A 26,706-nucleotide genomic window follows, 5' to 3' on the forward strand; every position below is an offset into this window, starting at 1 on the left:
CGGCTGTGGGCCGACAAGGCCAAGATATGTGAGCATGTCTTCAAATGCCATTTCCTCCAAATGCACCACCAGCCTCACAGACTACTCAATTGACCACACCCCTTTTATCAAATCGGACTCACCTAACATTTGTTGTTCAGCTCACCCTCCCGTCCTGAGCATAGCTGCGAAACCTGTACTCATAATCGATGGCTTGTACATACTGTCAGGTATTCACACTTGACAGCCACATCATCCAAACAGGTTGCAACACACTCGCTGATGGTGTTCCCTCCTTTGCTGGATATAGTGCTGCACAATCAGAGGCAGCAGCTAACTGACGGAGAGCGGGCACAACTGCATGCCCTGACCTCCCCATGGAGAAGACAGTATCATTGGAGTGGCTCACACCCCACTGCCCCTCATGCCAGAATTTCTCCTGATTTACAAGTTTCAGGTGATGTAAGCACGCATGTCTTACTTGACCACCTGCACCTCCCCTTCTCTTACCGCAACGCTACTCTTACACCTTTCTCCTTTCAGATACCCGAGATCTGCAACTTCACCAGTCAGTGGTGGAAGAACAGGAAAATGAAGTCAATGTAGAAACACCGACACTTGGTTAATGTCAGAGATTGACACAACACATTATTTAGAGGATTGATTGGAGAGAGGATAGGCAACAGTGGGCTGCAACTCGGGCAGGAGGCAAGGATAGCCAAGGTGACAGCTTCCTGGAGGATGGGATCACATACGTGTGTTCTACTACAGGGGATTCAGATGAGAACTGTGATGGGACAGGCGACAGACTACTGCTGGGTGTGCACAACCACATGCTTGGTGCTTTGGCAGGCCTGGTAGGAAACCTGTATGCAATGCTAGGGAACATGTAATGTCTAACAGACCTTTGCTCAGGGTTTTGTGAAGAGCTTGATCTCAGTATGGGAGAGGTCGCTGACTCTTTTATTGTGCTTGTAGGTGCACCTATGATGCATGTCCTATGTCGAGTGTCTCGGCTCCAGTGGAAGCTCTTACTGAGGTCGTTCAAGATCATTTTACCGCCACACAAGCTCACAGTACTACTATGATGGCTGTGGATTCCAGGGGTCTGTTGAGCCTCTCTGTCCTTTGGCGCATCGCTAGGATTGCGGAGGTGAGGAGTGGCAGTGACATTTTGGAGCATGGGCTGGATATCCGCTCTCAGGATGACCGTATTCATCCTCCCATGCTGCACCCTGCACAGATTTCTGCCACTCATACTGAGATGATACAGCCCTAAACCGGGCCTCCTCAGCCTAGAACTGCTTGTAATTGTCCTGCAGTCTCCTCCACTGAACATCAGTAGCTTTCTATCAATCATGCTACAACCACTGGGGTAGCACCATGGAGGAGCACTGGGACAGGCAAAGGCACGCAGAAGACAGGTAAAGGAATGCTTAAGAATGGTTAGTTGACATTTGTGTGCAATTGTGTGCAGCACGGTAGCATTGTGGATAGCACAATTGCTTCACAGCTCCAGAGTCCCAAGTTCGATTCCGGCTTGGGTCACTGTCTGTGCGGAGTCTGCACATCCTGCCCGTGTGTGCGTGGGTTTCCTCCAGGTGCTCCGGTTTCCTCCCACAGTCCAAAGATGTGCAGGTTAGGTGAATTGGCCATGCTAAATTGCCCTTAATGTCCAAAATTGCCCTTAGTGTTAGGTAATGGGGATAGGATGGAGGTGTTGACCTTGTGTAGGGTGCTCTTTCCAAGAGCCGGTGCAGACTCGAAGGGCCGAATGGCCTCCTTCTGCACTGTAAATTCTATGAATAAGGCGTGATTTATTTTATAAATTTGATTTGAAATGTTTGGTTGTTTTTGGCTTTTATTTTCACATTGTGGCCAAGCGTGATGGTCAGTAAAAGACAGGAAGTAAGGTGTGGGGCTAGTGGGGAATTGGGGTTGCCTTTCTTGGTATTGAGGTTCATCTAGTGCTTCATGGAGAGCCTGGTGTGAAAGTGGCTGGCAAGGTGGGGCTGGTTTAGCACAGGGCTAAAGAGCTGGCTTTGAATGCCGGCCAGCAGCACGGTTCAATTCCCGTACCAGCCTCCCCGCACAGGCGCCGGAATGTGGCGACGAGGGACTTTTCACAGGAACTTCATTTGAAGCCTACTTGTGACAATAAGCGATTTTCATTTTTTCATTTAATTTCATTTCAGGTGGCCTCCTCCTGTTCCTTCGCTGTTTACAATATTACTGGTGGTAAGGGCTCTGCCCTCTGGGCATTGTGAGCATGCAGCACATCATTATAAACCTTGACACCCACTCTGCTCAGTACCACTGTGCTCCTCCAGAATAGTCTGGCCAATGAAAGCCTTGTTTCAGCATCCCAGTGGTCTGCTTTAAGACACTTTGTGTGACACCATGGCTTTCATTGTATGTATGTTGCACATGTGTGCATGGGTTATGCGCTGGAGTCATCAGCCCTGTAGTCAGTCGATCACCCTAGCTGCCCCATAAGAACCCTTTGATTTGCCTGTTGGCTTAAATGTACCTGGCACAACAGAGGGCCACAAAATGAAAAGCATTGAGATTGCTGCCAGGATATCGGACATTGGCCTTCATGATATGTTGCCTGTGGCCACTCACCAGCTGGACATTGTGGAAGTGGAGTACTCTTTATTCTGGTGAAGGTTTGCGCATGGCTCTCGCAAAACGATACACCCTACCCCATCGGAAAGTCTGTAATCTTTGCAAAGCCTTGTACTTCTCTGACAGGGGAGAATGAAACACGGGTAGCTCTCTCTGAACTGAAAGAGCCTCAATGACCTTTCATTTGCAGCAATATGCCAAACGGAAATGTTGCAAACACCTCCCATCCCAGTGTGGAAGGAGGCTGATCCTTCATAAGCACTGGCAATGCCATACTTACTGGGCACTGGAGCTTCATTTGTGGTTGCAGCAGCTGGCATATATCAACGAAGATATCCTTGCTGAAATCCTCCCTGAGATTCAGGTCGGAAAATTGCTCCCTGGACATTCTGGACAGATATGTCTTCCTGCTGAAAGCGCTTTTCCCCATCCACCTTCTCTCTCTTTCGGTAGCTTGTACTGCTCTGTGCATCCTCTGTCCTTTCTTCAATTACACTTTACTCCATGGAGAATGCCTACGCATGTACCCACATCCGGTTTCTGCAAAAGCCTTGAAATCCTTCAGCAAGTGCGACAACACTCACTGCCTGTAACAAACTCTGGTACTCTGTACAGGTGGTAGTCTACGCCCAGGGCAGGGCTGCCCCCTCACAGATAGCCATGTGCCAGAGCCACCTGGACTTTGCAGCAGCGCTCCTCAGCGTGGCCCAGTCACAGCAGGTCGTGGCTGAGAGCGCGGCGGCATTGCTCAGGCGTTGGCCAATGTGGCGCAGACACAGCGTGATGTGGTGCAGGCACAGACGGAGGTGGCCCACTCCCTGCGATCCACGGCCAAGAGCATGCAGATCCTGGTCGAGACGGCAGGGGGCCTCCAGGACTGGCAGCGCCAGGGGGCGGGAGAGCCTCAGGGATTAGCTCCGTTTACACCCCTGTCCCATGGAGTAGCCCGGGGACCATTGGGCACCCCGAGGGAGGAGGACGTGTTGGGGCCTGCAGGAGAGGACTCCCGCAGGCGATGAACCGAAACACCGCAGCACCTGCTTGCATGCAGGGATCACCCAGGTGGTTGGTGCAAAGTGCTACCGTGGGCAGGAGTCAGACATTGTCAAATAATGCCGAGCACCAGAGTTCGGCGCAGAGTGGGTAGACATCATCCTCTGTCCCATGGACCATGACTGCTGTAACAACCAACCCAGGGCTCGCAGTGTGGCAGGTGTGTATCACGGAACGGGGTTGAGGCGGAGGGGGGCTGGCTGAATGGGGGCGTGGGGTTGGGATACGGTATCTGTGCCCCTGGCGAGGCTCCCCCCCCCCCTCTCCACCCACCCCAGTCGGTGAACCTGGAGGCGATCTGAGCATCTTCTATGCATTGGCCCTGATGCACACGTTGTACGGCCTCCCGTGCCTGCCCAAACCCGATGTCCTGCCCATCTTAACCCTCTCCCACATCTTTCTACCCTTGTTAATGGGACCTTGTTTTCATCCTTCTCCTCCAGCCCATAGCCCCTCTGCTGCATGATGTTGTGGAGGACGCAGCTGACCACCACGATGCGGGCGACCCTCCCAGCGCCATACTGGAGGGCCCATCCAGAGTGGTCCTGGTACCTGAACCACATCTTCAGGAGGCCGAAGCACCGCTCAATCACGCCTCTTCATGGGAATCATTGTAGCTGGGTTTCATCAGCAACGTCCGGAGCGGATAACCTCTGTCATCCAGGAGTCAAGCCCCTAGCCAGGGATGTGCCTCAAAGAGGCTGGGAATCATCATGTTTACCTGGATGAAGGTGTTGTGCACACTGCCTGGGTATCGGGTGCAGCGTGCATGATGTGCACCTGATGGTCACACACCAGCTGCACGTCCATCGAGTGAAACCCCTTTTGGTTTGTGAAGAGCGGCCTGTCATCCGCAGGTGTTCGTAAGGTGACATGCATCCCGTCGATCAACCCCTGGACCCAGGGCACATCAGCGATGGCGGCAAAACCCGCTGCCCGGGAACTCTGGTGGGCTCAGTCCACATTGAAATGAATGCATTGTGCCAACTGGGCATAAAGGGCCACTGCGATGGCGCGGATTCGCCTGTGCACCGAGCTCTTTGAGACAGGTCCCTACTCGGCTCCTGGCAGGACCACGTGGCGTAAAAGTTCAGGGTAACTGTCACCTACCCCGTTCCCCTACAGTGCCAGGTGCGCCATGATCGGGCAGACATGTCGCACTGTCCCCCTGCTCAGCCAGAGTCTTTGACGGCATGCCCGGTCCTGCAGGTCCTCGAATGACAGACGCTGCTGGTACACACGAGGCCTCATGCACCTCGTCCTCCTCCTGCCCCTCGACCTGTTGGGCAACCGGCTCTCCATCCTCATCGCTGCCTTCTGTTCCTCTGGGGCACGCTCCACTGTTGCAACTTCCCCCTCCTCGAATAGTTCCAGCTTTCCTGGAGCTGCGGCGAAAACGCTGCTCGTTGAATTCCAATATCCATTGTCTGCAGGGGATGAAAGACCGATATGTTACATGGTGAGTAACCCCATGCTGAACCAGGTCCAACGAGCTACAGGGTGGCCTAGATTGGCATTGCGGACCCTGTTCACATGGGCCCGTCTGTGACTGCCTCTGGCCCTGGCGCTTGGCCCTGCTGCAGTGATACCCTCGGCTGGTGCTGCACCATGCCCCTGCTACGCTCCACGGTCCCCTTCCAGCAATGCCCTGTAGGGGTTACTGTGGGCATTGAACATGGGCAGGCAGTGTGATGCCTCCCCGGCGGGTTGCCACCAGTTGGGGGGGGGTGGGTGGTATGGCGGAGGGTGGGGTGGGGCATACCATACAGTCGGTGTCACTCTGCAGAACCCGGGTCCAAGGTGGGTGGTCAGTGGGGTATGCAGCAAAATAGTTGCCTTGGAGGCCACGGCAATGGTGGTCTGTGCCTGGTGACCACCCCAGTCCTATACGGGTAATGCCGGTCCCACACCGTCCCCCCCATCATCCTTGCCCCCTCCTGGCCCTGGCAGCCCTGAGCCCTGGCAGGACCGGCACCCACGGATATGCCTCTCTGTGTCCTACCACCACTCTCTCCCTCATCAACCATGGCACCTGTTACCCGATTTTTAAAAGCATGAGTAAACTTCGCTGTCGGGAATTCCCACCAGTGGAGAAGCCCCAGAGAACACCACTAATGATATGCCAGCGGTGTTTACTGTACGTGTGGAGTGGAACACATTGATGCTGATGTCAAAGCACCGGAGAATTGCGATATGCCGTGAAACTGGCAACCGCCAAGATTTCGGCGTCAAAATTGATTCTCCGCCCAATCGTGTTTTCTGATTCCGGTGTTGGCCGACGGAGAATCCCGCTCGTTATCTTTTCACGACAAATCACCGAAAAGTCTAATTGTCATTTGGTCTTTGAAAAAAGACATTTTGTCGAAAACTTTTCATCTCGCACTCATCAACTTTATATTGGAGAAGAGAATGCGGTTTGTTTGACAAGTGGACTCAGATTGGTGGAGGTGTTACCATGAAGAACACCTCCACCAATCAAAGTCTGTTTGCCTCTCAATCAGCACCCTCTTCTCAGATAGTATATAAATTGTTGTTTCCCCTGACATTGTTATTCTTGCAATTGTCCTGACCAGTGCAAGATGAAAAAGTTCGACAAAATGTCTTTTCTCAGCAATGGAAAAGTTTACGTTGAAAATTGTATTTTTGCTAACTAAAATTTCTAGTGTATGAACGATGTTTTGAAGAGTGTCAAAAAATTACCTTCACAATAACAGTAATTAACTTACATTTGTGATTTTTGATGCCTTCATTGTAGTTTACACTTGAAAGTTTCAGATTCTTCCACAATCCTGAGACTGTACTTGGTACTCTTGTACTCTGTTGAAGGCGAGCCTGGCAGTCAGAGCATTTGCAATGTGTAGTTTCCCCCGGAAGCACCAGTAACCAAATGATGGAATAGCCCTCTCTATCTCTATTTCTCTTTTTTAATAAAACCTCTTGAAACAAAAGTTAAAGGGAAAAATCCAGATGCGTTATTCAGGTAATGTTTATATTGGGCTGATTTAAAATAGAATGGCTGTGTATGAGATTAAAGAAATACGTGGAATACACATTTATTGTCACTTTTGTATTTTACACTTAAAGCACATTAAACTGAGTGGGATGATCCAGTATATTCATTTCTATCAGTTTTCCTATTGGAAGTCCAGAAATTTAGAAGCAAACAAAAGTGATCTAATTATCTCCCCGATGTTGAATGAAACGAAACAGTTTAATAATAACGGAAACCCTTCAGAGAGAGAGATAGACAGTTACACACAACATAAGAGCACCAGAAAGAGTGCAGAAGGGGGCCATTCGGCCCGTCGAGTCTGCACTGACCCACTTAAGCCCTCACTTCCGCCCTATCCCCACAACCCAATAACCCCTCCTAACCTTTTTGGTCACTCAGGGCAACTTATCATGGCCAATCCACCTAATCTTTGGCCTGTGGGAGGAAACCGGAGCACCCGGAGGAAACCCACGCAGACAGGGGGAGAACGTGCAGACTCCGCACAGACAGTAACCCAGTGGGGAATTGATGTGGTAAGACAGGGAGAGAGACTTTTTTTGTAATACTGTGAGACTCTGCATGCTCAACATGCAGTTTCTCTGGGGTCTGACCAATTCAGAGTGTATGTGTGGACATCATTCATGGAATGAAGATTATTGGATAGGTGACGTCTCTTGCCCCACTGATTGGAACTGCCACGGGATAAACCAAAGTAAAAGACGATCACAGATATCGATGCACTGGGCAGAGTACAGAAAGAGCAACAAGTACAATCCCAGGGAAGAAGCAGTGGCCTCAGCTTTCCACAGCCTTGGAAGGAAGAATTGCAGTGGCTATGCTTAATTGGGGCTATCATCATTAAAGCGGGAGATGGGGACAATGAAAAAAATTAGTCACAGGTGAAGTTAGAGCAAATAAAATGAGTGTAACAGTCTACCAGGCAAGGTAGCTGAGGTAAATTGTTGGAAGTATTCGAAAACAGTTGGATAGGAGAATGAATACTAGAGCGAAGTGATGGGAAAACAGCCTTTTCAAAGCAATTACTTGATGTGTCGAAGTACGCCCTCCTTGGTAGAAATGGCAATCATGAGCTTTCCTGAAGTCAAGAGATGTCTGCTGCAGATTCCTTTGCCACTCCCATGGAATTCTGAAGTTAAATCTTAATATTAACAATCCACTTGCAATCCAGGAAAATCCTCACTCTCCAAAGTCCCTGCCCAGCGCGAAGTTTGGCTAAGGCATCTTCCTATTTGCTGATATCTCCACACCCCACCCAGCCCATCCCCATTCAGATTTATTTGTGTTACGGAGATGTCTCTTGGATTATATTTTTTGTATTTCTGCTTTGTATCTGTTTCAGGTAGTTTAGCCGACAGCCTGCAGCTATCTCCCCCTGCCATGAGGAGTCCTTTGAATGTGCTGCTTCCTGGGTCCCAGATGTCTAATCTGAATTTGCCCCCTCAGTCTCTGTCACCACTGCAGAGCCCGATTCTCAGCGATGCAGGAAGCACTAGGATGGATGATGAAGAAGAAGACCGACGGAAGGTGCGGAACTGGGTTATTGTTTGAAGGACATTTAGTGATCCAGGACTTTGTTATTTATGGCTTTTCTCAGCAAGAACTGTGCTCCAGGCAATATTTTGAATTTGTCAAGCAAAGACTTAGCTGTTAAATTTTTTTACCCCCCCCCCCCCTCCTCCCCTGCAGCCTGTAGCCAACTAGTGTGCCTGTTTGACACTATCACAGGCACTGTTTCCCCCACTACTTTATGCTGGGTGTTAATTAGCAACTCTTTAGCTTTTGAGTCAGAACTCTAAGGGCGGGATACGGGCACCAAATTTAGGCTGACACACCTGGGCAACTTTTATTGAGGCATTAAACTGAGGCCTTGTCAGCTCCCTCCATTGGGTGTAAAGGTTCCAATGGCACCATTTCTAAGAAGAGCTGGGGAGTGATTCCAATGGCTTGACCAACATTCATGCCTCGATCTACATTGCTAAATGGATTCTGTTGTCATGATCAGGTTGATGTTTGTGGGATCTTGCTGCTTGGTTTCCTACATTATGACAGTAACTGCACGTCAAATGTATTTAGTTGGCCGTAAAGCACTTCGGGCTGTCCTGAAGGTGTGGAAGAAGCTATAGAAATACAAGTCTTTTTCTTTTTTTCCCATCTTTCCGAACAACTTTGTACAGAATAATACTGTTCTTTTTTTGCCCCATCTCTCTTTTCCTGACTCTTGATCGCACACTTGATCATCACAGTCAGCTACCATCTGATATCTCACGAAAGGATGCATTTGCCTACCTGAGTGCCAGCCTGAACCATCTCCATCTGATAGCCATGTCCAATGGCAGATGGCTGCCATTTTGTTGTCTCCCCCAGTCCCCAAGGAGATAGATGCCACATGTGTATGAGGCACTGACCACTGCCTGGCATAACACATACTTGGGAACAAATCAGAAACCACATTCATGGTGGCTTAGCAACATACCAGAGAACAATGCTTTTATAAGAGCATAAGAAATAGGATTATTATAGATTTTTAGGTTTAAAAATATAAGTATTTAAAAATTATTTATTTCTATTGGGATCTCTGAACTCCTTGAAGTGCTGGTTGATTCTAAAGCCCAGCCCCCAATTTTATGCTGGTCCTTGTGATCCTCAATGTTCTCGGTCATTTCTTTGCCATTTTCGGGCTACCCAGTGATGTGTTTTGATGTGAGAGGAGGGATAAGCAAAGTCATACTACCCGCTCTGTAAAAAGAATGTAGATGGATCTTAAGTACAGATTAACCAGGATCTAATTGAATGGTGAAACAGGTTCAAAAGCTCAATGGTGCATTCCGTTTCCCATGTCAAAGATGGATGCTTCCTTTAGAAATGATGGAGGGCAGGAGAGAATAAACCTCTGGTCTGATTTTCCCGTGGTCTCTTTTGTTTGGTCAAAACAACGAGGTGGCAGGACCTCTACTTGGTTGCTCCTGCACGCGCTCCTACTTCCAACAGGCATTTTGAATGGCGGAGAATGTTGCACTTTGCCCACATCCCAATTCGAGCATTTCTGCGATGAGTTGAGGGTTGGTTGTGATTGTATGGGATTGCCCAATTGGTTTGAAGATGACTTCCTGTGATGATGGTTTAATGTTTGCTTTTTTTCTCTTAAACAGCGTTACCCAGCTGACAAGGCCTACTTCATCGCAAAGGAAATCCTGACAACAGAGAGGACCTATCTGAAGGATTTGGAAGTCATCACTGTGGTAAGGGGCATCCTATGCTTTCCCCTTCAATTTGGAAATTTTTAAAGTACTTTTCTACTTACACTATTGTTCACTCCAGCTCAGTGAATAACACTTGGCACCCTGAGTCAGAAGGTGGTCGACTCAAGTCCCACTTCAGATGCTAAGCACATAGTCCAGGAAGACATTCCCGAGTAAGTGCTGCACTGTTGGAGGTGCTGCCTTGTGGATGAGATCCAAAAGCAAGGTTCCTTCTCCCTTTTCAAATCGATGTGAAAGATCTTGTCACACTGTTAGAGGCGTTTGCCAATGAATTCCTGGCTAATATTTATTCCTTAAGCAACATAATTACAAACAAATGCTTTACTCGGGATATTCTCAGGCATGAATGGAGTTATACTACTATACATTTTTCTTTCTCTCCTAGTGGTTCCGTAGTGCTGTAATTAAAGAGAACGCAATGCCAGACGGACTAATGACTTTATTGTTTTCCAATATTGACCCCATTTATGAGTTTCATCGTGGATTTCTGAAAGAGATTGAACAGCGGCTAGCTCTTTGGTGAGTTCATTTGCCTTTTTTGCTCGGATTCATCCTGCAGTAGAGATGTCCCTGAATGTTTGTGGGTCATATGTCAATGCTATCTAATAACCACATCACAGAACAGCCAGGATTTTATCATGGACAACTGTGATGAATGTAGGAATTTCATATGTATTGTATGTATTTGGTGCAGCAAGGATTAAAAGCCCGGGTTAGTGTGTGTATGACTGCTGCAGTAGTGTTTTACAAAATCCTGGTTTAAAAGGCAACTATGTTTTTGTGAGCCAGAGGTGCAATTAAAGCATCCTAAAAGCTTGGGCTAATGGATTTTTGTTTGGATTAAGACATTTCCTTGTGAAACAGTTAATTAGATACATTGGGCGGAATTCCCCGTTGCCTGACACCGATATCGTAATCGGTGATCGGGCGGATAATCCTTTCCAACACCCAAATTGAGAGAGGCGGTGGTTTGATGGCGGTTTTCTATCCTCCACCCTCTCCGAAATAGCGTCGTTGTGCACCGCACAGCGTTGGAACGGGTTAGCGTGCCACCTGAAGGCCCTCCCCCAATGCTTCGCCCCCAGAGGGCTGAGTTCCCAACTGCGGTTGACGTGTGGTCTCAGCGATCGGGAACCCGACCTGGTGGCTGCGGACTGTGCCCAGCGCCGCCACATTCGGCCTGGAGCCATGCTGCTGGCCAGGAGGGACTTCCACGAGGGCTGGGGGTACTGGTGTGGGGTGGCCAGGGGGGCAGTATTTGGCAGGTCGGCCAGACCGCGCACGGCCGACGCCATGTTTTACGGCACGACCGCTGCAGGTTGTCAACCTACGCATACGCAGCCACGGACCCGGCCATTCTCCAGCCGTTTTTGTCGTGGGAGCCAGGAGTTTTACCCGGCCAGCCCATCACCGGTTGCAGGATCATCGTAAAACAACCCGTTCCACGCCGGAGTCGGCACTTAGCCTCCAAATCGGTGATCCAGCCCATTTTGTTTCAGCTTGGTAAGATTACGTAATTAATGGGAGAAGCTAGAGTACCAGGCATTTTGCAGAAAAGCAGTTCAGTTGAGTTTTAGATTGGGATGTGAGCAGGAGACGAGCATCTACTCTTACTGTAGTTCAGTTGAAGGTTTGACTGGGGATAGACCAGAAGCAGATTTGCCTGTGAACAGAGAAGGCAGTTTTAACAGTGAGACAGACAGGAGTTTGAAGTTGATTCTGACATCAAGCTATGAAGACAGTTTCTGAAAGCTTCAGCTGGAGATCCTGCATTGTTCTGACAGTATTCAGGTCTCTCTCTTAAATCATTCTCAAAGAACATCTCTTAAGCAAGTATACCTGGGTCTGCTAACAAGATTTAAAAGTGGATTGAGAGCACAGGTAGTTTTGTTGTTTGAATGGGAATAAAGATAGAGTTTAAGGGTTTTGGGGCACTGTATTGATTCGCATTGTGTAAAGGGTAATTGTAAGCTGTATTACAAAGAACAAAGAAATGTACAGCACAGGAACAGGCCCTTCGGCCCTCCAAGCCCGTGCCGACCATACTGCCCGACTAAACTACAATCTTCTACACTTCCTGGGTCCGTATCCTTCTATTCCCATCCTATTCATATATTTGTCAAGATGCCCCTTAAATGTCCCTATCGTCCCTGCCTCCACTACCTCCTCCGGTAGTGAGTTCCAGGCACCCACTACCCTCTGCGTAAAAAACTTGCCTCGTACATCTACTCTAAACTTTGCCCCTCTCACCTTAAACCTATGCCCCCTAGTAATTGACCCCTCTACCCTGGGGAAAAGCCTCTGACTATCCACTCTGTCTATGCCCCTCATAATTTTGTATACCTCTATCAGGTCGCCCCTCAACCTCCTTCGTTCCAGTGAGAACAAACCGAGTTTATTCAATCGCTCCTCATAGCTTATGCCCTCCATACCAGGCAACATTCTGGTAAATCTCTTCTGCACCCTCTCTAAAGCCTCCACATCCTTCTGGTAGTGTGGCGACCAGAATTGAACACTATACTCCAAGTGTGGCCTAACTAAGGTTCTATACAGCTGCAACATGACTTGCCAATTCTTATACTCAATGCCCCGGCCAATGAAGGCAAGCATGCCGTATGCCTTCTTGACTACCTTCTCCACCTGTGTAGCCCCTTTCAGTGATCTGTGGACCTGTACTCCTAGATCTCTTTGACTTTCAATACTCTTGAGGGTTCTACCATTCACTGTATATTCCCTCCCTGCATTAGACCTTCCAAAATGCATTACCTCACATTTGTCCAGGTTAAACTCCATCTGCCATCTCTCCGCCCAAGTCTCCAGACAATCTAAATCCTGCTGTATCCTCAGACAGTCCTCATCGCTATCCGCAATTCCACCAACCTTTGTGTCGTCTGCAAACTTACTAATCAGACCAGTTACATTTTCCTCCAAATCATTTATATATACTACAAAGAGCAAAGGTCCCAGCACTGATCCCTGTGGAACACCACTGGTCACAGCCCTCCAATTAGAAAAGCATCCCTCCATTGCTACCCTCTGCCTTCTATGGCCTAGCCAGTTCTGTATCCACCTTGCCAGTTCACCCCTGATCCCGTGTGACTTCACCTTTTGTACTAGTCTACCATGAGGGACCTTGTCAAAGGCCTTACTGAAGTCCATATAGACAACATCTACTGCCCTACCTGCATCAATCATCTTAGTGACCTCCTCGAAAAACTCTATCAAGTTAGTGAGACACGACCTCCCCTTCACAAAACCGTGCTGCCTCTCACTAATACGTCCATTTGCTTCCAAATGGGAGTAGATCCTGTCTCGAAGAATTCTCTCCAGTAATTTCCCTACCACTGAAGTAAGGCTCACCGGCCTGTAGTTCCCGGGATTATCCCTGCCACCCTTCTTAAACAGAGGAACAACATTGGCTATTCTCCAGTCCTCCGGGACATCCCCTGAAGACAGCGAGGATCCAAAGATTTCTGTCAAGGCCTCAGCAATTTCCTCTCCAGCCTCCTTCAGTATTCTGGGGTAGATCCCATCCGGCCCTGGGGACTTATCTACCTTAATATTTTTTAAGACACCCAACACCTCGTCTTTTTGGATCACAATGTGACCCAGGCTATCTACACCCCCTTCTCCAGACTCAACATCTACCAATTCCTTCTCTTTGGTGAATACTGATGCAAAGTATTCATTTAGTACCTCGTCCATTTCCTCTGGCTCCACACATAGATTCCCTTGCCTATCCTTCAGTGGGCCAACCCTTTCCCTGGCTACCCTCTTGCTTTTTATGTAAGTGTAAAAAGCCTTGGGATTTTCCTTAACCCTATTTGCCAATGACTTTTCATGACCCCTTCTAGCCCTCCTGACTCCTTGCTTAAGTTCCTTCCTACTTTCCTTATATGCCACACAGGCTTCGTCTGTTCCCAGCCTTTTAGCCCTGACAAATGCCTCCTTTTTCTTTTTGACGAGGCCTACAATATCACTCGTCATCCAAGGTTCCCGAAAATTGCCGTATTTATCTTTCTTCCTCACAGGAACATGCCTGTCCTGTATTCCTTTCAACTGACACTTGAAAGCCTCCCACATGTCAGATGTTGATTTGCCCTCAAACATCCGCCCCCAATCTATGTTCTTCAGTTCCCGCCTAATATTGTTATAATTAGCCTTCCCCCAATTTAGCACATTCATCCTCGGACCACTCTTATCCTTGTCCACCAGTACTTTAAAACTTACTGAATTGTGGTCACTGTTACCGAAATGCTCCCCTACTGAAACATCTACCACCTGGCCGGGCTCATTCCCCAATACCAGGTCCAGTACCGCCCCTTCCCTAGTTGGACTGTTTACATATTGTTTTAAGAAGCCCTCCTGGATGCTCCTTACAAACTCTGCCCCGTCTAAGCCCCTGGCACTAAGTGAGTCCCAGTCAATATTGGGGAAGTTGAAGTCTCCCATCACCACAACCCTGTTGTTTTTACTCTTTTCCAAAATCTGTCTACCTATCTGCTCCTCTATCTCCCGCTGGCTGTTGGGAGGCCTGTAGTATACCCCCAACATTGTGACTGCACCCTTCTTATTCCTGATCTCTACCCATATAGCCTCACTGCCCTCTGAGGTGTCCTCTCGCTGTATAGCTGTGATACTCTCCTGAACAAGTAGCGCAACTCCGCCTCCCCTTTTACATCCCCCTCTATCCCGCCTGAAACATCTAAATCCTGGAACGTTTAGCTGCCAATCCTGTCCTTCCCTCAACCAGGTCTCTGTAATGGCAACAACATCATAGTTCCAAGTAGTAATCCAAGCTCTAAGTTCATCTGCCTTACCCGTAATGCTCCTTGCATTAAAACATATGCACTTCAGGCCACCAGACCCGCTGTGTTCAGCAACTTCTCCCCGTCTGCTCTGCCTCAGAGCCACACTGTCCCTATTCCCTAGTTCTCCCTCAATGCTCTCACCTTCTGACCTATTGCTCCCGTGCCCACCCCCCTGCCATACTAGTTTAAACCCTCCCGTGTGACACTAGCAAACCTCGCAGCCAGGATATTTATGCCTCTCCGGTTTAGATGCAACCCGTCCATCTTATACAGGTCACACCTGCCCCGGAAGAGCTCCCAGTGGTCCAGATAACAGAAACCCTCCCTCCTACACCAGCTGTTTAGCCACGTGTTTGTCTGCTCTATCTTCCTATTTCTAGCCTCACTGGCACGTGGCACAGGGAGTAATCCCGAGATTACAACCCTCGAGGGCCTGTCTTTTAACTTTCTGCCTAGCTCCCTGAACTCCTGCTGCAGGACCTCATGCCCCTTCCTGCCTATGTCGTTAGTACCAATATGTACAACGACCTCTGCCTGTTTGCCCTCCCCTTCAGGATTCCCTCTACCCGTTCGGAGGCACCCTGGACCCTGGCACCAGGGAGGCAACATACCATCCTGGAGTCTCTTTCACGTCCATAGAAGCGCCTATCTGTGCCCCTGACTATAGAGTCCCCTATTACTATTGCTCTTCTGCGCTTTGACCCTCCCTTCTGAACATCAGAGCCAGCCGTGGTGGCACTGCTCTGGCTGCTGCTGTTTTCCCCTGATAGGCTATCCCCCCCGACAGTATCCAAAGGGGTATATCTGTTCGAGAGGGGGACAACCACAGGGGATTCCTGCACTGACTGCCTGCCCTTTCTGGTGGTCACCCATTCCTCTGCCTGCACCTTGGGTGTGACCACACTTACATAACTGCGATCTATGACGCTTTCCGCCACCTGCATGCTCCTAAGTGCATCCAATTGCTGCTCCAACCGAACCATGCGGTCTGTGAGGAGCTGCAGTTGGGTGCACTTTCTGCAGATGAAGCCATCCGGGACGCTGGAAGCCTCCCGGACCTGCCACATCTCACAGTCAGAGCACAGCACCCCTCTAACTGACATTGCGTCAATTAATTAAAATTAAAATTTGTCTTTTTTTTTTTAAATACTTTTTTTTTTTTAAATTACAAAGTTACTGTCACTATCTGTTTCCTAGCACTAGATTTCTAATAGAAATGCGATAGCTAACTATAATATTCTCCGATCTCTGGCTTAGATATCCTCTAAATTATAATTAAGTTATTATGTTTAATTAGTTCCCAAATACTCAAAAAAATTTAGGTTAGAATCCCAACCAGCCACTCAGGTCACAGCTTTTCTGTGATGTCACTTCAGTTTCCCCCCGACACACACAATTTGAAAAAAAGGTATAAAAGTAAAAATCACTTGCTTACCTTCTGAGATGTTCTCAGGTTCTCTCGCTGACAGAGACTGCTCCTCCACCTCCAATCCTTGACCTGCACAATGCTAATAATATAATAATATAATATGGCACTTACCTTACACCAATGGGTCTTATTATTAGGTTAGAGGAGGAGGGTGGGTGGGAGACACTACACGTGTAGTGTCTCGGGTTTCCTCTCCACCAGAATTTATTGGTTGGGGGGGGGGGCGGGGGGGAAACTTGCCAGAGGTCGAACTTCCGGTTCCCGCCGAAATCCAAAGGGCTGCTCCTGTAAAGGTAAGTGGTTTTAAACTCACTACTCACCTCCCAGAAGGCCCCTGCGCACCGCTGCCGCCGAAATCCAAAGGGCTGCTCCTGTAAAGGTAAGTGGTTTTAAACTCACTACTCACCTCCCAGAAGGCCCCTGCGCACCGCTGCCGCCGAAATCCAAAGGGCTGCTCCTGTAAAGGTAAGTGGTTTTAAACTCACTACTCACCTCCCAGAAGGCCCCTGCGCACCGCTGCCGTCGAAATCCAAAGGGCTGCTCCTGTAAAGGTAAGTGGTTTTAAACTCACTACTCACCTCCCAGAAGGCCCCTGCGCACCGCTGCCGCCGAAATCCAAAGGGCTGCTCCTGTAAAGGTAAGTGGTTTTAAACTCACTACTCACCTCCCAGAAGGCCCCTGCGCACCGCTGCCGCCGAAATCCAAAGGGCTGCTCCTGTAAAGGTAAGTGGTTTTAAACTCACTACTCACCTCCCAGAAGGCCCCTGCGCACCGCTGCCGCCGAAATCCAAAGGGCTGCTCCTGTAAAGGTAAGTGGTTTTAAACTCACTACTCACCTCCCAGAAGGCCCCTGCGCACCGCTGCCGCCGAAATCCAAAGGGCTGCTCCTGTAAAGGTAAGTGGTTTTAAACTCACTACTCACCTCCCAGAAGGCCCCTGCGCACCGCTGCCGCCGAAATCCAAAGGGCTGCTCCTGTAAAGGTAAGTGGTTTTAAACTCACTACTCACCTCCCAGAAGGCCCCTGCGCACCGCTGCCGCCGAAATCCAAAGGGCTGCTCCTGTAAAGGTAAGTGGTTTTAAACTCACTACTCACCTCCCAGAAGGCCCCTGCGCACCGCTGCCGCCGAAATCCAAAGGGCTGCTCCTGTAAAGGTAAGTGGTTTTAAACTCACTACTCACCTCCCAGAAGGCCCCTGCGCACCGCTGCCGCCGAAATCCAAAGGGCTGCTCCTGTAAAGGTAAGTGGTTTTAAACTCACTACTCACCTCCCAGAAGGCCCCTGCGCACCGCTGCCGCCGAAATCCAAAGGGCTGCTCCTGTAAAGGTAAGTGGTTTTAAACTCACTACTCACCTCCCAGAAGGCCCCTGCGCACCGCTGCCGCCGAAATCCAAAGGGCTGCTCCTGTAAAGGTAAGTGGTTTTAAACTCACTACTCACCTCCCAGAAGGCCCCTGCGCACCGCTGCCGCCGAAATCCAAAGGGCTGCTCCTGTAAAGGTAAGTGGTTTTAAACTCACTACTCACCTCCCAGAAGGCCCCTGCGCACCGCTGCCGCCGAAATCCAAAGGGCTGCTCCTGTAAAGGTAAGTGGTTTTAAACTCACTACTCACCTCCCAGAAGGCCCCTGCGCACCGCTGCCGCCGAAATCCAAAGGGCTGCTCCTGTAAAGGTAAGTGGTTTTAAACTCACTACTCACCTCCCAGAAGGCCCCTGCGCACCGCTGCCGCCGAAATCCAAAGGGCTGCTCCTGTAAAGGTAAGTGGTTTTAAACTCACTACTCACCTCCCAGAAGGCCCCTGTGCACCGCTGCCGCCGAAATCCAAAGGGCTGCTCCTGTAAAGGTAAGTGGTTTTAAACTCACTACTCACCTCCCAGAAGGCCCCTGCGCACCGCTGCCGCCGAAATCCAAAGGGCTGCTCCTGTAAAGGTAAGTGGTTTTAAACTCACTACTCACCTCCCAGAAGGCCCCTGCGCACCGCTGCCGCCGAAATCCAAAGGGCTGCTCCTGTAAAGGTAAGTGGTTTTAAACTCACTACTCACCTCCCAGAAGGCCCCTGCGCACCGCTGCCGCCGAAATCCAAAGGGCTGCTCCTGTAAAGGTAAGTGGTTTTAAACTCACTACTCACCTCCCAGAAGGCCCCTGCGCACCGCTGCCGCCGAAATCCAAAGGGCTGCTCCTGTAAAGGTAAGTGGTTTTAAACTCACTACTCACCTCCCAGAAGGCCCCTGCGCACCGCTGCCGCCGAAATCCAAAGGGCTGCTCCTGTAAAGGTAAGTGGTTTTAAACTCACTACTCACCTCCCAGAAGGCCCCTGCGCACCGCTGCCGCCGAAATCCAAAGGGCTGCTCCTGTAAAGGTAAGTGGTTTTAAACTCACTACTCACCTCCCAGAAGGCCCCTGCGCACCGCTGCCGCCGAAATCCAAAGGGCTGCTCCTGTAAAGGTAAGTGGTTTTAAACTCACTACTCACCTCCCAGAAGGCCCCTGCGCACCGCTGCCGCCGAAATCCAAAGGGCTGCTCCTGTAAAGGTAAGTGGTTTTAAACTCACTACTCACCTCCCAGAAGGCCCCTGCGCACCGCTGCCGCCGAAATCCAAAGGGCTGCTCCTGTAAAGGTAAGTGGTTTTAAACTCACTACTCACCTCCCAGAAGGCCCCTGCGCACCGCTGCCGCCGAAATCCAAAGGGCTGGTCCTGTAAAGGTAAGTGGTTTTAAACTCACTACTCACCTCCCAGAAGGCCCCTGCGCACCGCTGCCGCCGAAATCCAAAGGGCTGCTCCTGTAAAGGTAAGGTTTTTAAACTCACTACTCACCTCCCAGAAGGCCCCTGCGCACCGCTGCCGCCGAAATCCAAAGGGCTGCTCCTGTAAAGGTAAGTGGTTTTAAACTCACTACTCACCTCCCAGAAGGCCCCTGCGCACCGCTGCCGCCGAAATCCAAAGGGCTGCACATCTTGTGTGATGTTAAGACATTTTAATACTGTGTTAGTAATACAGTTTGTTTTGAGATACCATATCCCTATTTTGTTTGAAATCACTCTTGGAACGAGATATTCTTTTCTCACAGTCTTACAAAATCAAAATAAAATGTTGGGAGTTTCTGTCCAGTATCTTAGCCACTGTTGGGGTCTGGTCTGGGATCATAATACAACTTCATCACTTACCTGTTGAGAAATGTCCGAGAGTTCTTCAATTTCTAACATTGTACACAAACTCATTTTTTGCCTTTGCGTACAACACGCTTATTTGAGAAGTAGATATTTTTAATGGTTCTTTTATTTATATTGATACGGAAGCCAGTTTAATTGAGTTGGCTGGACAGCTGGTTCGTGGTGCAGAGCAAGGCCAGCGGCGCTGGTTCAATCCTCGTACTGACAGATTATTCATGAAGGCCCCATATTCTCAACCTTGCTGCTCCCCTGAGATGTGGTGATCTTATTAAATAAAAATGCTGGCCAGGAGCTACGTCTGGTGGCTGGGCATTGATGCGGACGTTGACCTGGTGGCCCAGTGCTCCTTGTGTGTCAGGCCCATCGGAAGCTTCCCGCAGCAGTGCCTTTGCATCTATTGGAGTAGCCTAGATGTCCCTAGCCTCGCGTTCATGCGGATTTCTCTGGCCTGTTTTTGAGCTCCATGTATCTCATTTTGGTGGATGCGCATTCGGAGTGGCTCGAGGTCCACAAAATAACAATAGAGGCAGCACGGTGGCACATTGGTTAGCACTGCTGCCTCATAGCGCCTGAGACCCAAGTTCAATTCCGACTTCGGGTGACTGTGTGGAGTTTGCACGTTCTTCCCGTGTCTGCGTGGGTTTCCTTTTTTTATATAAATTTGGAGTACCCAATTATTTTTTTCCATTAAGGGGCAATTTGTGTGGCCAATCCACCTAACCTACACATCTTTGAGTTATGGGGGTGAGACCCACACAAACGCAGGGGGAATGTGCAAACTCCACGCAACAGTGACCCGGGGCCGGGATCTAACCCGGGTCCTCCGTGCCGTCGGCATCACTGCTAACCACTGCGTCACCGTACCGCCCAATCTGCGTGGGTTTCCTCTGGCTGCTCCGGTTTCCTCCCACGGTCCAATGAGGTGCAGGTTATAGAAACATAGAATTTGCAGTACAGAAGGAGGCCATTTGGCCCATCGAGTCTGCACCAGCTCTTGGAAAGCCCATGGTCCACCCTATCCCAGTAACCCCAGCTAACCTTTTTGGACACTAAGGGCAATTTAGCATGGCCAATCCACTTAACCTTTACATCTTTGGACTGTGGGAGGAACCCGGAGGAAACCCACGCAGACACTGGGAGAACGTGCAGACTCCACGCAGACAGTGACCCAAGTCGGGAATCGAACCTGGGACCCTGGAGCTGTGAAGCAACTGTGCTAACCACTGTTCTACCGTGCAGCCCTAGGTGGATTGGCAATGCTAAATTGCCCCTATGTGTGGTTATTGGATAGGGTGTGGGATTGTGCCTCAGTAGGGTGTTCTTTCAGAGGGCTGGTGCAGACTCGATGGGGCAAATGGTCTCCTCCTGCACTATAGGGATTCTATGATTCTATGAAATCCCCACCAGTCAGCTCTCCCCCCTCAAAGGGGAAAGCAGTCTATGGTCATCTGTGACCATGGCAACTTTTATTGATACAGGAAATGTCTTTGGGGAAGCCTCCATAAGTTTTAACTATTGCTTTCACAAAGATACTGTGTTGTTACAACAGTATCACAAAAAGCTAATTACTGACATGTTAGAAAGGTCAGAATTATAGTCTAGTTGCCGGGAGGCACTGCTTCAGTCCACTAGAAATAGAAAACGTGATGTTGTCACTGATATCCCAATCATCCTAAAGTGACTGTCCTTTGATTCTCTCCCTTGACTCTACGTTTGAATAACCTTTTGAAGAATGAAGAATGCTCGTCTCCAAGATCTGAGGAGGCCAGAGGGTCTTGAGAATGGCAGTTTGTAAATTGTTATACGGGCGGCATGGTGCACAGTGGTTAGCACTGCTGCCTCACAGCTCCAGGGTCCCAAGTTCAATTCTGACCTCGGGTGACTGTGTGGAGTTTGAACTTTCTCCCCGGCTGCTCCGGTTTCTCCCCACTGTCCAAAGAAGTGCAGGTTAGGTGGATTGGTTATACTAAATTGTCCATAAGGTTAGCTGGTGTTACTGGGTTACGGGGATAGGGTGGAAGCATGGGCTTGGGAATGTGCTCTTTCCAAGGGTCGGTGTAGACTCAATCGGCCATGATAACTGTCCATTTAATTCCGAGATAATAGTGAATTTGTGTGAAGGATAGCTCATCAGCATTTTTACCTGGATACAAGGCCTCTATGATTCATGTTACGATGGAGATGGGAGTTTGAAGAAGAAAATGTTTCTATGATATCCCTAGAAACCCCAACCACTGGCAGTTTGGCAGGATCTGAGAGAATCCCTACAGTGCAGTAGGAGGTAATTTGGCCCATCGAGTTTGCACCGACACTCCGAATAAGCACCCCATCTGGGCCCACTCTCCCACCCTATCCCTGTAACCCCACTTAATCTTTGGACGCGAAAGGGCAATTTGTCATTGGCAACCCAGCTAATTTACACATCTTTGGACTGTGGGAGTAATCCCATGCAGCCACGGGGAGATTCTTCAAACTCGTCACCCAAGGTCAGAATTGAACCCCGGTCTCTGGTGCTGTGTGGCAGCAGCAGTGCTAACCAGTGTGCCACCATGTGGTAATCTTGGAGAACATTTATGCTATAAGTGAAGTACCACCAATTTAAATCCTACGTCTGGACTCCTCCGAGGAGTTCCTCTCTGCTTCTCTCTGATGTGAGGCCAGTCTCGTCCAGGCATGATTTTAGATTATAACTGGTGTCAAGTGAAACCAGGTCAAACAACACTTTGGTTGTAGTTAATACAGTCATGCAGCTTTTGCTGAAGAAAGATATTTTATCCAGTAGCAGCTGTATTCTGTACAGGATGGTTTAATCCAAGGTTCACTGTACTCAAAAAAAAAAGTGAGGATTTAATCCAAGAGCCATGGAACTTTATTTTGAGAAGATAGTTTAATCCAGGAATCGCTGAATACTCTACAGGGAGGGGATTTCATTGAGAGGGGGACCTCTCAATGACCTCATCCTCTGCATGTGGCTTTCATCATGTATGTTTGCTTTTCAGGGAAGGACGATCCAATGCACACGTGAAAGGAGATTATCAGAGAATCGGTGATGTCATGCTTCGTTACATGTGTATCCTGAAGGTATGTACAACAGCACGATGTTCTGTTTTTGCACGGTTAGCTGTGCTGCAACGAGAGACCGACATGCGGTAGTCAGCCCTTCCCACCAGCCTGAGCGGAACTTTGCTATCTTTACTACTCTCTCACCATGAAGGCACTGGCTTGTCCTTAGCTCCTTACCATGAAGGCACTGACTTGTCCTTAGTCCCAGAGTGACAGTCTACCCTCACTCAGTGTTCACATCTGTGTGAGCTGCTGTTTTAACAACACGCACATGTCCACTCTCACGAGTCACCTACACAGACATTGGGGACAATTTTTCACACGAATAGCGGGAGAGCTCCTAAATGGAATTAGCGGCTGGCGCCGAGCTGATCACAATGTTCCTGGCCTGCGGCACTGGACACAATCTGATTCACGTCCTCACTGCACGTGAACCAGATTTGCAATTCCAGGTTTTAGCCCGAGTCCCCCGGCTTCTGGGACTTTCCACCCTCGTCGGCACGAGGCGGATGGGAATTGTTACTGGTCTCCATCTACCGAGACCAGGCGTGATGACCACGCTGGGGGCTCAGAGGTCATTGGAACCCCCGGGTGGTTGGGAACAGGGCGGGGCAGTGCCCTGGCACTAGCACCCTGGTAGTGCGAACCTGATACACTGCCAAGGTAGCAGATTGGCAATGCCAGGTTGGCACTAAGAGGTGGGGCCTGAAAAGAGAGATGGCTATTAAAGGGTGGATGGAGGGGGAAACCTGAAAAGGGGGGTGGTATCGGTCACTTGGTCGGGGAGGGGAACCTGATGCCTACGCTGTAGGGTTGTCTGGAGATAGTGACACCCTTCTGTCTGCACCGCCTGCTGCCTTGGTAAAGTGGGCAGGATAATCAAAGACCCCTCCCACCCGGGTTATTCTCTCTTCCAACCTCTTCCATCGGGCGGGAGATACAAAAGTTTGAGAACATGTCACTCGCAGGTTCAACACAGCTTCTTCCCCGCTTTTACCAGACTCCTGAATGATCCTCTTATGGACTGAACTAATCTCTCCACGCATCTTCTCTACTGAGTAGTACTACACTCAGTGTGCTTCACCCGATGCCTGTGTCTATGTATTTACATTGTGTATGTCCTATGTTTTCTCATGTATGGAAAGATCTGTCTGAACTGTATACAGAACCAGACTTTTCACTGTACCTCGGTACACGTGACAATAAATCAAACCCAAATCCTTTAAAAATGGCACCCTGATCTCCGAGGAGCCGGTCTAGCCAGCGTCTTTGGGCTCTGCACATCTCTTTCCTGGCAGTGTACTTCCTGAGCTGCCAGAATAGCTCTGGAAATCAAGCTGCTTACTCCACCCTATCAGTGTTATGCATGGTGAAAGGTTTAAACTTACCATCACTAAGAAGTAGGTGGATGTATTTTACTCTTTTGCACAACTAAAATTACCTACGCTTATAAGCTCTCAATGTTTTTAACCTCAGGAGTTTGCCAGCTTCCTACAGAAACATGATGAGGTTCTAACTGAACTGGAGAAGGCCACCAAGCAATCAAAGAAACTGGAGAGTGTTTACAAAGAGTTTGAGCTGCAGAAGGTTTGTTACCTACCCCTGAACACATTCCTGCTGAAGCCCATCCAGAGGCTGATGCACTACAAACTCATCCTGGAGAGACTGTGCAAGCACTATCATCCTGACCATCGAGATTACAGAGACTGTAGGGGTAAGTATCAGTGTGACAGGCAATACTATACACGCACCATGGTCAGACACCTGAGTCCAGAGATCAGTATCGGTGTGACATATATATCACAGACGGGGAATCCCCCATATAATTAGACACTATATTGGCGGCCCATAAAGGAAGTAATCAGCATGAGCATGCATGAACATCAATTTGTTCATCTTGCATCGGTGTTAGCAGGAAAGCACCAGCTGAAAGGGCAGCACGGTAGCATAGTGGGCAGCACGGTAACATAGTGGTTAGCACAGTTGCTTCACAGCTCCAGGGTCCCAGCTTCGATTCCCGGCTGGGTCACTGTCGGTGCGGAGTCTGCACGTTCTCCCAGTGTTGGCGTGGGTTTCCTCCGGGTGCTCCGGTTTCCTCCCACAGTCCAAAGATGTGCGGGTTAGGTGGATTGGCCATGATAAATTGCCCTTAGTGTCCAAAATTGCCCTTAGTGTTGGGTGGGGTTGCTGGGTTATGGGGATAGGGTGGCAGTGTTGACCTTGGGTAGGGTGCTCTATCCAAGAGCCGGTGCAGACTCGATGGGCTGAATGGCCTCCTTCTGCACTGTAAATTCTATAAACTATAAATTGCCCTTAGTGTCCGAAAAATGTTAAGTGGGTGTTACTGGGTTACGGGGATAGGGTAGATACATGGGCTTCAGTAGGGTGCTCTTTGTAAGGGCCGGTGCAGACTCGATGGGCTGAATGGCCTCCTTCTGCACTGTAAATTCTATGATTCTTTCATTTCCTGCGGTCTGAATGGGTGTGCCCCGTCTTGGGACTAGACTGGTGCAGAAGGGGGAATGAAAGAACCAGGAAGCCTTGAAGGGAGTGAACCTGGGCTGCAGCTTTCCCCAGGTCTGAGGCTTCATAGTGCCATGGAAGTCATATCTACAGTCTGTGGGCTAAGGCCAGCTGGGGCGAGTGCTTTCGCGATACAATACCAACCAGATCTCGATAACCGAATAGCCTTGAGTTGAACTGCCCAGAGGCTAAGAGGAATTGGAAGATTTAGTCCAATTCTGCAACAGTATAGATCAGGCTTGTCCAACCTTTTCCACTCGGCGGGGTCACGTTTACAAATCTTAATCACTCAGGGGGCCGATGAACACATTTCAGAAAGATAAGTTTTGACACAACAATGAACTGATTTTTATAAAAGTTTAGATTTTAAAGAAACAATTGCTGAACAAATGTTAAACAATGTCACAGCAATACATTGTTGAGCTAAAAAAGAGTAAGCAATAAGAATGATCAGAATGTTGGGGGGGTCAGTATATGTGGGTTGGGGTTGTGGTGAGAATGAGTGAGAAAACTGGGACTGGACGTACAGCAGACTCACACTCACCCCCACCCACCCAGTCACTCACACCCAATCAGTTCCTCAACCCCCGATGTTCGAGGCAAGTTTTCTACACAGAGATTAGTGGGTGCCTGGAACTCGCTGCCGGAGGAGGTGGTGGAAGCAGGGGCATCTTGACAAATACATGAATAGGATGGGAATAGAGGGATATGGACCCCGGAAGTGTAGAAGATTTTAATTTAGACAGGCAGCATGGTCGGTGCAGGTTTGGAGGGCCGAAGGGCCTGTTCCTGTGCTGTACTTTTCTTTGTTTTGTTCTTTGTTCACTCAGTCACTCAACCCCTCACTCACTCCCTCACACCCTTTCAGTCCCTCACCCGCAGTCACTCTCCCAACTACCTCAAAGACACCCAGTCAGTCATCACTCAATTCACTCCCAGACACCCACTCAGTCACAGTCTCTTCCCCGTTCCTGCCAAATTGGCTAAACTTCAACGTCAATGTGGCTGCCGCAACTTTGTCCGCGCTGGCCCTTCAGGGCATTGCTTCCTCAGTCCCGATGTACACGTCACCCAAGCTCCGGCCCCACCATTGCTTGATTCCCAGAGCTCCAGCGCCATCTTTCCTGGCTTCCAGAGCTTCAGTCCCAACGTACCTGGACCCCTGGGCTCCAGCCCCAGCATACCTGGCTCAATGGGCTCCAGCCCCAGCGTACCTGGCTCAATGGGCTCCAGCCCCAGCGTACCTGGCTCAATGGGCTCCAGCCCCAGCGTACCTGGCTCAGTGGGCTCCAGCCCCAGCGTACCTGGCTCAATGGGCTCCAGCCCCAGCGTACCTGGCTCAATGGGCTTCAGCCCCAGCGTACCTGGCTCAATGGGCTCCAGCCCCAGCGTACCTGGCTCAATGGGCTCCAGCCGCAGCATACCTGGTTCAATGGGCTCCAACCCAGTATACCTGGCTCAATGGGCTCCAGCCCCAGCGTACCTGGCTCAATGGGCTCCAGCCCCAGCGTACCTGGCTCAATGGGCTCCAGCCCCAGCGTACCTGGCTCAATGGGCTCCAGCCCCAGCGTACCTGGCTCAATGGGCTCCAGACCCAGCGTACCTGGCTCGATGGGCTCCAATCCCAGTATACCAGGCTCAATGGGCTCCAACCCAGCATACCTGGCTCAATGGGCTCCAGTCCCACCATACCTAGTTCTCTTGGCTCCAGCCCCACTGTGCCTGGTGTAGCCACCTGGGTTGGCCAACTCCTGACGTAAAATGGAGAACAGCAAAGG

At 49.6% G+C, this 26,706-nt stretch overlaps 1 protein-coding gene across 5 annotated transcripts in view; it reads left to right on the top strand.

Annotated features, from left to right (window-relative positions):
- Nucleotides 1-26,706, top strand: part of farp2 (FERM, RhoGEF and pleckstrin domain protein 2) — a 294,261-nt gene that overhangs the window by 183,587 nt on the left and 83,968 nt on the right. For all 5 annotated transcript variants that reach the window (XM_072474942.1, XM_072474943.1, XM_072474944.1 and 2 more), the window contains exons 14-18: nt 8,013-8,197; nt 9,823-9,912; nt 10,319-10,452; nt 22,342-22,423; nt 23,882-24,119. In XM_072474942.1, coding sequence (XP_072331043.1) covers nt 8,013-8,197; nt 9,823-9,912; nt 10,319-10,452; nt 22,342-22,423; nt 23,882-24,119 — 729 coding nt within the window. The remainder of the gene's footprint in view (nt 1-8,012; nt 8,198-9,822; nt 9,913-10,318; nt 10,453-22,341; nt 22,424-23,881; nt 24,120-26,706) is intronic.

The sequence above is a fragment of the Scyliorhinus torazame genome, chromosome 14, assembly GCF_047496885.1.
Source record: "Scyliorhinus torazame isolate Kashiwa2021f chromosome 14, sScyTor2.1, whole genome shotgun sequence".
NCBI lineage: Eukaryota > Metazoa > Chordata > Chondrichthyes > Carcharhiniformes > Scyliorhinidae > Scyliorhinus > Scyliorhinus torazame.